This window comes from Equus przewalskii, chromosome 10 (genome assembly GCF_037783145.1).
Source record: "Equus przewalskii isolate Varuska chromosome 10, EquPr2, whole genome shotgun sequence".
NCBI lineage: Eukaryota > Metazoa > Chordata > Mammalia > Perissodactyla > Equidae > Equus > Equus przewalskii.
Genome location: NC_091840.1, coordinates 1927956 through 1939556, shown reverse-complemented (window position 1 = coordinate 1939556; position 11601 = coordinate 1927956). Strand labels below are relative to the sequence as shown.

Sequence of the window (11601 nt, the reverse complement as noted above, 5' to 3'; positions counted from 1 at the left end):
CCACCCCTTCCTGCTGCCATTGGGTTGTGGCCCCTGCCTAGGGGTAGGGGAGGGGGACAGGTGCCCCTTGTGCCCACATTGCCCCTCCCTCCTGTGTGTACACAGGACAGTGTAACTGCCAAGGGGAAGGGCTGTCCCCCACCCGAGCCTGCGCAGAGCTGCCCCCACCTCAGAAGAGCCCCTCCCACACAGGCCTGCCCACCACAGCTGTGCTCTGTGGGGCGGGGGTGAGGGGGGACTCCAGCATTTGCCAAAGAGACCGCAGAAGGCAGTGTGCAGCCGCCAAGGGTGCCCGGCCTCCCCAGGAAGGGAAAGATGTTGCCTGGTGTTCCAGGCCGTCCAGGGCCCCCCAGCCCACCCCCGGGGGACATGCCAGGATCTGGAGGAGGCTGTGGCTTGCAAGAGATTCATCCGTACATAAAAGTGGCTCCCAGGAAAAGAGGAGCTAATTCCTCCTATATTTCTAGTCCTTGCATCACAGGGCAAGGCTGGGCTGCTGCGGGCTTTGCAGGGGATTCCAGGCTGCAGCAGGGGCCCCGAGCAGGCCAGGCCCTCGATAAAAGATGTTCCAGGCAGGAGGCGGCAGGGCCAGCCCTGCAAGGGCCCGCGAGACCCGAGCCTCCTGAGGGGGCAGTGCCTGCCACTCCTGGGCACAGGGGGGACGACAGTGGCCCCTCCAGGCCAGCTGAGCCCAGAGCGGGGCCAGCGAGCTGGGGCCAGGATTTAGGGTAAGGAGGGGCAGCCTGACTCTGGACAGAAGTGGAACCGCAGGGGTGCCCCGGGGGACTGGCCAACTGTCAGCTCAGGGCAGGTGCCGGTTCCAGGAGTCCGCCCCCACTCCCCACCCCAAGGACCAACCCCAGGCTCCCTGCCCCTTGTCTCATGGCCCAGGCAGGGTGGGCACAGACAGGGCCTTCCAGAAGATGCCAACAACACCTCCCTCCCTCACAGGGGCCAGGCGGAGGGGGGCTCAGCGCCAGACTGGTCACACTGCAGACCCTGCGTTGCTGCTCATTTCTTTGTGTTTTCTGTTTTATTTACGCTTTATTAAAAGCATTGTTTCCCACTCCACGTATTTCTTTTTGTAATTGATGTGAAATTCATATAACAGCAAACAAACCATTCTAATGTGAACAATTCAGTGGCATTTAGTGCATTCACAATGCTGTGCAGCCATCACCTCGATCGAGTTCCAGAACATGTTCATCACCCCAAAATAAGACCCGGTACCCATTAAACACTCTCCTCTCTCCCCAGCCCCCAGCCCCCCAACCACAATCTGCTTTCTGCCTCCGGATTTGCTTCTTCGGGACATTTGAGACAAATGGAATCACACACGATGTGGCCTCTTGTGACTGGCCTCTCTCACTCAGCATCTGGGGCTCAAGGTTTGTGGTGTCATATCGTGTCGGTGCTTTGTTCCTCTCGAGGCGGGATGCTGTTCCACTGTAGGGACACACACATCCAGGGGACGTCGGTGCTGCCTGCTGGGGACAAGGCTGCAGTGTAAGTGTGGGTGTGCAGGGCGCCGGGCTCGGCCCACGCAGGGGCACAAGACACCCAGGCGGGGTGGGGAAGCTCTCTGGTAAATCCTTCTGGAGGGGGATTCTGTGGGACCACGGACTCTCGTTTGTTGCGGTCATTCTGTGACATCCTGTGAACATAGCTAAGGAGGGGGCGGGCTCCTTGGACAGACACACACATGGGAACAGCATCTTTAGTGACAGAATGCTGGGACCTGCTCAGGGCCGAGCAGCAGGTGGCCAGTCGAGGAAGTTACGGGAACGTTCTCAGCCCGCCGGCTGACACGGAGCCGGGTCACAGCGCAGCTTGCGGAGTCGCAGTGGCTGCTCTGCTCGTGATAAACTTGCACTCAGGAAAGTCAATCGTGGAGCCGCCAGGCGCCGCATGGGAGGCGGGCAGCAGGGACCCTCGCGAAGGCAAGCTGGCGCTGCAGGCTGGAAGGGGCGCCCGGAAGTTCTGTGCTGTCACCACTGGGACGCGGCACTGTGTGCACAACGCGCAGGCTTAACCCATGAACACGGTGAGGCGTCTCCTCCAGGCAGGCCACCACTGGGAGGGACTCTCAGTGGTGTGTCCCTCTCTGGTCCCCCATCCTCACCCTGGAGACTGCCCTGTGAGGGCCCTACCCAGGGAGGGAGGCCACCTTGCCTGGGGCCACACAGCCGTGCCTGGGGTCCCATGCCCGCAGGAGCCATCCTGGCCTGACAGAGACCTCTCTTTCCCCCTGTCCCATTTACGGCCGGGCCCTGGCATGGCTCACTGACCACCCCCCAAATGACCAAGGGACAAATTACTGCCCTGGCTGCTTACCAGAGGAGGCCCCGTTGTTCAGTGTATTCTGTTGGCTTCTCAGACACCCTGGCCAGCCTGCACCCTCTGGGCAACCCTGGCAGGCTTGGGGTACCGTCTCCTGGACTGCCACACCCTCTCACCCTCATGAGGCCAGCAGGCGAAGCGGGATCTTAGGCGACAGACAGAAACCCCACTCGAGGAGTCTGCAGCTGGAGAGCCAGGCCCCGCAGCCCCAGACAGGTGGCCTCCCCCTCACTGTGTCACGTGCTACAGAAAAGCAGAGAAGAACATGGGCAGGACCACACGCCCAGCCCCGACGTCCTTGTCATCAAACATCCCCATGGACGTGATGTCATCTCCTTTGGGTCCTTCTGCATGCTCCAAACATTCTGCAATAAACACCATTCTTCATCTGATCCAAGAAGCTCCTGCCGGTAACACTTCCACCACCCTAATTAAATCAACGGCGTGCGTCTAAAGCCCACAGATGGGCAAGAATTCAACTGACCCGCAGTCGCTGCCACAGACAGGACAACTCAGCCTTTTGGGGAAGTGAGCCGGTAGAACCAACTTGTCCCCAGCAGCACCCCCTGGCCATCCTGGGCTGGGACATCCCCCTGAGGGCCAAGCCTGGGACTCTGAGTGGTGCCTGCTCTGCCCAGCGGCCCCTGGCAGGTCAGTCCCCGTGGTCTCCTTGGGCAGATGCGCTGGGGTCTGCGTTCTCACCTTCCTGGAGTTTCTTGAATAACCTGCCTGGGGGCTGCTATGGGGGCTGCCTGGGACCCTCTGGGGCCTGATAGAGGCAGAGCCACCCAATGGCAGGCGCCACTGCTTATCGCTTTCATTGTCATTCATCACATATCCCACTGAATGTCACCTTCATTAGTAAGGGCAAAACCCTCACATCCCCACCACCAGGCCACCAAGTCTGTGTAAGGGTCCCAGAGAAAGCCACAGCCCCAACTCACAGCCCTGCCCCAGGCCTGGCTCACAGGCCACTGACCAGGGCCTGACCACCATGCATAAGCCGGCCCGGGCTCTGGGCACTGGGCAGGGTGAAGCCACCTCCTGGAGCAGAAGGTGACCATGCATTTGGTGTTCAGAGACAGCCAAGGACCACCCCTTAGCCCCCCCCCCCCCCCCCCCGCCTACCACCACCAGGGGGATGCAGCACAACCTAGGAAGAGGATGTGGCTTGGAAAGGCTTTGTCGTGTACAAACCTGGAGCCCCCAGCACAGGCTGCCCAACCACCACAGGCTTTGCTGAGCTGAGCCCCTACCCGGCCCAAACCCCCAAACCCTGCCACAGCACGGGAGGGGCAGTTGGGTGGCGCCACCTCATCGGGCCCCTCCAAGCCCCGCTCACATGCTGCCTGCAACAGTTGCCTGCGCACTGAGCTGCCTGGGGCGGGGACGGGCCTCATGCTCCCTGAGCCCCACTGAGCGTAGATGGCCGCCGCAGCTGCAGGCCCACATGCCTGGGTTCCAGCTGCATGCCCGTGGGCAAGTCACCAGGCCCCTCTGAGCTTGGGCTCCAGCTGGCAGGGCCATGAGGATGACAGCGTGAGGCTCCCACTCACTCAATCCTCCTTCGAGGGTCCTCCTCACTGGAGCTCCTCCCTCCATCACCGGTGCCGTCGGCTCTCCCCACCCCCACCCTGGGCTTGGGGAGGCCAGGGCTGCTGACAGTCGAGTCTGCCCACCCGGTGTGGACGCGCCAAGTGCCACCGAGCCCCTGGGGGCAACCAGTGCCAGGCTGGAGGGCCCGGGAGGAGCAGGGGGAGAGCTTCATCCTCAAGTTGTAAACAGGCCGAATGGCGGCAGGTATAAAACCTGGAGCCCCCCACAGCTTCTCCCTACACCCAACCTGGACTCGCCTCCCCAGAGCGCTCAAAGGAAGCCGGGCGGAGGGGAGCCCTGCCTGGGGACGGTGGCATGGGCACTGGGCCCAGCCGGAGCTGCCCAAGTTGCCTGGCAGGAGTTTGGGGCCTCGTCTTCACCCACAGGAAGAGGGAAGGCCCCGGAGGCTAGGGGTATCCCAGGGAGATCCATGGGGGCAGGCAGAGGAGGAGGAATGGGGGGCAGCCCCGAGGGAGCCCCAGTCCAAAGGTAGCTGTATGCGCGGGTCTGCAGGTGTGGGCAGCGCGCATGCATGTGCTTGTGCCAGCCTCTGAGCGGGGAGCGCTGAGACCATTCACCAACCTCAGGGCCCCCGGTGCTGAGTGGGGGTGGGGGGCTTGGGAGAGAAGAGTGTCCCAGGCCCCCAGACACACCAACTCTGGCAGGCACTTCCCTCTGGCCACGAGGCCTTTTTCTCATCTTAGCACCTGAACTTGGTGATTCACGGGCAGAAGCTAGATGCAGCCCACGGTCCCCAGAAGGGCCACAGGGGTGGTTCAGAGGGGTCTTGAGTGGGGGAGGTTTCTGCCAGCCTTGGGGGAGCATCCAGGACACAGCAATGGTGGGGGCTGGGGGTTCTTAGCCAGACCTTAAAGCTCTGGCCAGCTCTGGCTGTGGAGGGCAGTGAGGTGGTGGTGGGGAGGGTGCAGTGGTGGCGGCGGTAATGACAGGGTCAGGGGCCCTTCCAGGCACTGAGCAGGCCCCAGCAGGCTGGGCAGGGGCCGCATGGCCGGCTTTGTGTGGTTCCTCGCAGCCCCACTGCCCTCACTATATATGCCAAGTGGGACTCCATCCCAGGCCCGATCAGGAGCTATAACTACACCGCCAGCAAGTTCCCACTCTGCCTCCCCCGCTGTCTCAGCTGTGATCTCAGGCTCCCCTGCCTTCACGGGCGGGCGCCTCAGAGAGAGTGGGGTGGGAGGGAGTGGTGAATCGGCACAGCCCAGGGTGCCCACAACGCTCTGCAGACAGGATGTCGACCCCAGGCTTGGCCAGACCAGGCCTGGAATTTGGTCCAGCCCCTCCTCCATGAAGGGGAGGACACTGGCCTCTGGCGGGGCCCTGAGTGTCGGGCAGGGCATCCCCTCCCTCCCGGGGGAGCCCAAGATTCTGGGGTGGGAGAGGGGAGTCGGGGTCTCAGCTGAGGATGTAGGGTGGGGGGCCTGTCCAGTGGGCCTCAGGAGTCCAGGCCTGCCCTTGATCCCGGCTGACCACCCCCGCCCTACTGCCTGTGCTGGCTGCCAGAGTCGGCCATTAGTGGTGATGTGGGGGGGCCCACCGCAGGGCCCAAAGCCACTTCCCCACCATCTTCCTTCCCTCCTGGCTCCTCGCACGACCCTATGAAGGGTCAGGGTGGGCAGGGGTCTCCCTATTCCACAGGTGAGGAGCTGGAGGCCCAGAGCAGCTGGGGGCACACCCAGGGCATGGAAGCAGGACCCGGTCGGGGCCCACACTCGCTGCTCCCCAGGCTGCCAGGGGTGAGCTGCAACCTTTGACCTGTGGCTTCTCCATGGGAAGGAAAGTAGACACTCCTCCAGCCACTGCCCAGCCCTTCTCGGGACCCATGGGTCACGGGGCTGCCCCTCCTGGAGATGGAAGCGTGTTCTGGAAGGCTCCACAACCCTGTGAACTTTCGAGAGGACAAAGGAGCCTCTGAAATAGCTACTTTGCCTTGAGTCCCAGAACCCAACCCCACTCGGGGACAGGAACCTGAGAGCCCAGAGGGTCATGGGCGCCGTGAGGGGCACAGAATGGTCTGGTTGCCGCCTGCTGGCCCCTTGGTCTGTGCCGACCCCTTCCCCCTGGGCTTCAGTCCCAGCCTGGTCGGTGGCTCCTCCTCGACTGTGACTCTCCATGAGGTGGGGACAGTGACGTGCACACCTCGCTGGGGCTGTGGGCAGACGCACCCTAGGTCAGCCCTCCTGAGGGCTTGGAGAGGGGTGGTGGTCATCCCTGCTCAGAGAGCGTCTGGGCCTTCCTCCGTCCCGGCCACCTAGAGACCGGCCTGTGCCCTGTATGTTTCTCCCCGAGGGGTCAGTGTCCAGCTGGGACAACCAGGGCCCGCTCGTCTGGGATCTGGTAGAGTGAGGCCTGAGTCTCCGTGGGAGGAGGTGGCACTTCAGGCACCCAGGAAGGTTTTCCAGAGGAGGTGGCCTTGAAGGACAGAGGGAAGTTCCCTGGTGGCGTTGAGGAGTCAGATGGCCGCCACCTCTGCCTCTTCAGAGCAAAGTGAAAGACCTTGCTCACATCACTTATGGTTTCGGAGCCTCAGTCTCTTCTGTGAAATGGGGGGACTACCTCAAGCTGGCCAGCCAGCAAGTGGTGAGGGCTCAGCTGCGTCTTCCTTGGGGCCCTGGGCACAGGGGTCTCCGTGTGGCCAGGGCCCCAAGGGTGCTAGGACAGCTGACTCCTCCCCCTGCCGTCTGCTGCCTGAGGCCAGCTGGGGGCCTGGTCTGGGCCCCTGGGGACCCCACTCGGGGAGCAGGAGCCAGCGCCATGCAGGGTCCCAGAAGAGTGCCCCTCCGCTCTACATGGACCTGCCGAGCCAGCTCCCTGTCCACCGCAGGGCCAGGATGGACGAGGACTTCTCCCCACAGGTGAAGAAGATGGCCTTGGCCATAGGCACTTCCCTGCTGGACAAGGACAAAGACTGCTGCCCACAGACACCAGAGACCAGGGTACAACACACACACGCACACACCCAGCGCGGCCCAGCTGTGGCCGAGGAAGCAGTGGACACAGGAGCCTGTCTGTGAGCTCCCCTTCCCCTTGGCTGAGCAGCCCAGGACACACAGGGGAGGGCACGGGGCCTGGCGCCCACCCCAGGGCAGGAGTCTCCCTCTGGGCCCGGCCCTGCTGGCCAGGGCTGCCCGGCCCTGTGTGAGGTGTCCCAGTGACCCGTGCCTGGTTGTCCCAGGCTCCTTCAACTACCTCAAGTTCTCTGAGTACATGAAGGAGTTCCAGGCCATGGGGCAGCTGGAGAGCGTCATCCCCAAGGCCTTCCAGACCCTGGACAAGGACAAGAGCTGCTTCATCAAGTGGAATGAAATCAAGTAACAGCCAGTGGCCAGTGGCCGGGGGAGGGGACTGAGTCTGGGCCCCCCCCACCCTCAGCCATCTCGCCCGCCCCAGTGGACCTGGCATCCCCAGTGGGTCCCTGGCTGGCCTTGCGAGAGGCAGGGCCAGGCCATCCAGGCCCCCAGGGACAGCACCAGACCCCCTCTCCAGCTGGGTCAGGTCTCAGTTTCTCCACCTGTAAACCATTGGGCACTGGCCAGATGCTCCCTCAGTTCTGACCTGAGTCCACCCCTGGCCCCAGGTACATCCTGTCCACATCGCCAGCAGTGGGCCTGCCGCCCCGCTGATGGCCGAGAAGGCTGAGGCCATAATCCAGGTGGCCGACAGGATTGACAGTGAAGGCGGGGCAGCACACACGGGGACAGGGACACCTCTCAGGACCTTCCTGGCCTCGCCCCTCCAGGACCCCACCCCCACAGTCACTGGCACTCGGGGCAGTTTGCTTCCAGGCGCAGACCCCACCCCTCAAATTACAGCCACCTGTGGTGGGCACCGTTATCCCCAATGCACAGATGGGGAAACTAAGTCTCGGGAACGCTGAGTGGGGTAGGGCATTCCACTGGGCCAAAGGGAGCCACTGTGGATCTCTGAGCAGAGGAGAGGTGACTGACCCAGTTTTGGGGAAGGTCGACCGGGCAGCAGAGGCCACGGGGTCGGTGGTAGGTGAGCCCTGGGGGAGGGTGGTGGCAGGTGTTCTGAGGTGGGGAGGGAGGCTCGGAGGCAGGGACCAGGGCCTGAGGAGCTGCAGAGGTGGACACAGGGGAGGGACGCGGGGGGGGTGAGGGGGTTGCCAGGGAGGAGTGGCATTTGAGGGTTGAAGTCCTTCCAGGAGGCTCTCCACCGAGGCCCTCGGGTTGGCATCATCCTGCCACCTCCACCCTCCTGGCTGCTGGCCCCAGGCCTGGAGGGCAGAGGGCAGTGAGGTCCCCAGGAAAAGACTCAGCAGAGGCTCAGATCCCCAGAGGGACCGGCCTCCAGACGACCCTGCCAGCTGTGGGCCCATCCTCACCCCAGGCCTCCGTTCCCTGTCCGCAAATGCTGGCAACCGCAAAGCTCAACAGAGGGGCAGCCTGGCCAAGGGGTTTGCTTAGGGCTCAGCCCCCTAGGCTCCCTGTGCCTCAGTTTCCCCACTGAAGGTGGGGTGATCACAGGAGTGCCTGCTCAGAAGACTCTGGCGGGAATTCTGAGGGTCCCCACAGAGCCCCAGTCCAGCGTAAGCCCCCGGAGGCGGGAAGCTCACCACCACCCCATGGGCCGGGCCCAGGGCACACAGCCGCGGTGGGGGGTGCCGAGGCACTGAGGTTCTGGTCCTTCCTGCTCCCCATCCAGGGCTCAGGAGGGCAGGACGCAGGGCCCCCATGGACTGTGGGGTCCCCCCTCACAAAAGGGGCCACAAGGTAGGGGGATTATGTACCAGAAATCTGTCTCTTGCTCTAGAATTTTTTGAGTTGATAAAAAAGAAAATTCCCAAGAAGAAGTAACACCACGCCCAGCCCTGGCCCAGCCAAGGGTCCCCCGAGGGGCATCGTGGGACATGTGTGTGTCCGATCAGGGAGGCTGTGGGGTGGACACAGGAAAATGGGAGAGAAACAGCATCAAGTGAAGGCCGCAGCTGTGTGTTTGTGGGGCTGTGCCGTGTGAGCTGGGGTGGGGCACAGTCGAGGGTCTCCGTGATGGCTGGAGGGCAGGGTGGGCGTGTGGGGGTGCAGGAGAGGAAATGGGAGGTGGGGCGGGTGGGTGTGTCCACCCTCTGCCCTTCTGCCCTCCCTTGTCCCCACCTCATTGCAGGTACCCACGGAGGGTGGTCCCACTGCCCTCCCAACACAGTGCTCTCTGGGCCTGGACCCCCTTGCCCAACTCCAGCTGGGCTCTGCTCAGCCACCCTGAGTCCCACAGCAGCTGCGTGAACACAGCACGGGGACGCCTGCACTCCAGGGTGCAGCCAAGGGAGGCCCTGGTGCACATTCTGTGCTGTGCCCTCCAAGCGGCCGCATCCAGGGGTCGGTCCTCTGCCTGTGCCTCCTTGCCTCCTCTTCCCTCTCCTTGATGGCGCCCCCCTTCTCCCCAAGCTCTTCCTGCAGGAGACTCCCCTCCACCTGGCTCACCCTGAGCCTCTGCTCCACCCACACCCGCCCGCCTGGGGGCTCCCACCTTGTGCCGGGCCTGAGCCAGCAGTTCCCGCCAGACCTGTCTCCCGCACTCCAGACTCCTCCGCCCATTTTGGTTACCCAACGCCTCATTTCAGGGAAGGAGGCATCTCAACCTCAAGGTGCCCAAGGCTGAGCTCTGACCTTCCTCCCGAAGCTCCATCATCCCAACCTTCCCGTCTGTTAGAGCTGTGTCACTGCTCACACCAGGAGCCCTGAGGACGCCATGCACAGGGTGTTGGCTGCGCTCTCCCCTCCCTCCTGGGGGCTGGTGGCCGGAGAGCACTGGGCCCCTTCCTTGCTCCCTGTGTCCATGTGTCAGGCGTGTGTCACCTGTGGTGCGGTTTATAGGAAGTGGGTTCCCTCCAGCTGCCACACAGGACCCCAGACCCTCAAGGATGGAGGGGCCAAAGGTGGCTGGACCGCCCCAGAAGTGAAGGCACTGTCACTCAGAAGCTGGGCTACTGCAGTGAACCTCGCCAGGGGCCACCTGCAGCAGCAAGCGTGAGCCGAACTCACACGCCATCACCCGCCTGCGAGGCAACCCCACCAGCTCTTCTCTCAAATGGCATCGAGCCTCTCCCCCCATCCCGGCCACCCCCACCTCTTGCCTGGATGACGATTGTGGCCCTGAATTGGCCTCCGTGCCTCAATCCTCTGACAGTTGGCTCTCAGCACAGTAGCCAGGGGAACCCTGGTAAAATAGAAGTCAGACCTGTCACTCCACTCGGAACCCTTTCGAGGCTCCTCTCTCATGCAGAGTTGAGCCAAGTCCTTGGGACACCCACGTGTGCTGGCTCCTTATGCATTCCCTGACCTCAGACACCCCCCCACGCCCCACACTGCAGCCTCACTGGTCTCCTCACTCCTCCACAGCCAGGCACCACCCTGTCCCAGGGCCTTTGCACAGCTTTTTCTGGACCTGCCATGCCCTTCTTTAGATATCTGTCTGTGAGACCAGCTCCTTTGTCTCCTTGACCTGCTCTATTTTTCCCCAGAGCATTTACCATCCTCTAATATTCTACAATGTTCACTTATTTATTGTTTATTATGAGCAAGAGAAGCATCAAGGACATAGGTTCTGAGATCCTGGGGAAGGAAAGCCCTGAGGGGTGAGCCTGATGTTGGCACAGGTTTCCCATCAGGCATTCACCCGTTAACGGTGGCTGAGAGGTGGAGTGGCTGAGGTGGGCGTCCAGGCTCCGGGGTGTTCAGTACCCGGCAGGGAGGGGGGCCCTGCTGTGGCTCTGGGGCTAGAAGTGAGGACAGGAGAACACGGCCAGTTCTCACGTAGGCTGGAGCCCGGTCCCTCCCCTAACTGCTGCCAGAGCAAAAATAACTCCCCTGGACCAGGAGCCAAATCCGGCTCAAAGCGGGCCGAGCCTGGCCGTGCTCGTTTGCACATCGTCTGAGCTGGCTTTGCGCTATGCTGAGCTAGAAGGCCAGAGAAAGGCCGAAAGTCAAAGAATCGCAAAGACCCAGCACGCAAACGCTCCGTAGAGAAAGCTGGTGCGGTTGTCACTCTCAGATGGAGGAGACTTGAAGGCAGGAAGAACGAGACAGCGAGGGAGAGTTCATGAAGATAAAGGGCCACCTCGCCGGGAAACACACAGCTCCACGCGCAGATGCTGCTACTAACACAGCCTCAGGATGCACAAAGCAAAGACGAGCCAACTAAACAAGAAAGAGACGGCGCACAACCACGTGGGAGATTTCAGCGTTCCTCTCTCGGGAGCTGACAGAGTGAGCAGGAAGGAATCAGTAACGGCAGAGAAGACTCGAAAAACAAGGACTTAACCGGACCCAAATGGCAAAGACACAACTCTGCATCCAACAACCAACAGCGTTCTCTTTAAACACACAGATGGAGCATTTACCAAAACGGACGGAATGCTGGGCCGCGAAGTGAGCCTCAATCTAATGAGAGGACTGAAATAGTAGGGAACCCATTTTCTGACCACAGGGAAGTCAAGTTAAAACTCAACCAAAAGATATAAGAAAAGCGATGCAGTTCTAAACAACCCACATGGTCCAGAGAAACCACCACGGAAATTAGAAAACATTTTGAACCTGAGAACAGTAAAAAAAACACAATCAACCAAAAAGTGTAGGTGCAGCTCAAGTTCTGTTTGGAGGGAAATTTGTGGTTTTAAATGCACGG

The 11601-nt window shown here is 61.8% G+C and overlaps 1 protein-coding gene and 2 long non-coding RNA genes across 3 annotated transcripts; 2 read left to right on the top strand and 1 right to left on the bottom strand.

Annotated features, from left to right (window-relative positions):
- Positions 1–1004: 1004 nt before the first annotated feature.
- Positions 1005–2461, bottom strand: LOC139073801 (uncharacterized). Its single transcript, XR_011522816.1, has 2 exons — positions 2335–2461; positions 1005–2007 (listed from the first exon to the last, which is right to left on the bottom strand). It is a non-coding gene; the product is annotated as an uncharacterized lncRNA (long non-coding RNA).
- Positions 1905–2732, top strand: LOC139073797 (uncharacterized). The gene is made up of 2 exons (XR_011522810.1): positions 1905–2044; positions 2378–2732. It is a non-coding gene; the product is annotated as an uncharacterized lncRNA (long non-coding RNA).
- A 3548-nt stretch (positions 2733–6280) lies between these two features.
- On the top strand, positions 6281–7978 carry PVALEF (parvalbumin like EF-hand containing). Its single transcript, XM_070559705.1, is given in 5 exon segments — positions 6281–6858; positions 6861–6893; positions 7133–7268; positions 7535–7545; positions 7548–7978. Coding segments are annotated over 5 exon segments (912 nt in total). The 5' UTR covers positions 6281–6413; the 3' UTR covers positions 7835–7978.
- The last annotated feature ends 3623 nt before the right edge of the window (positions 7979–11601 follow it).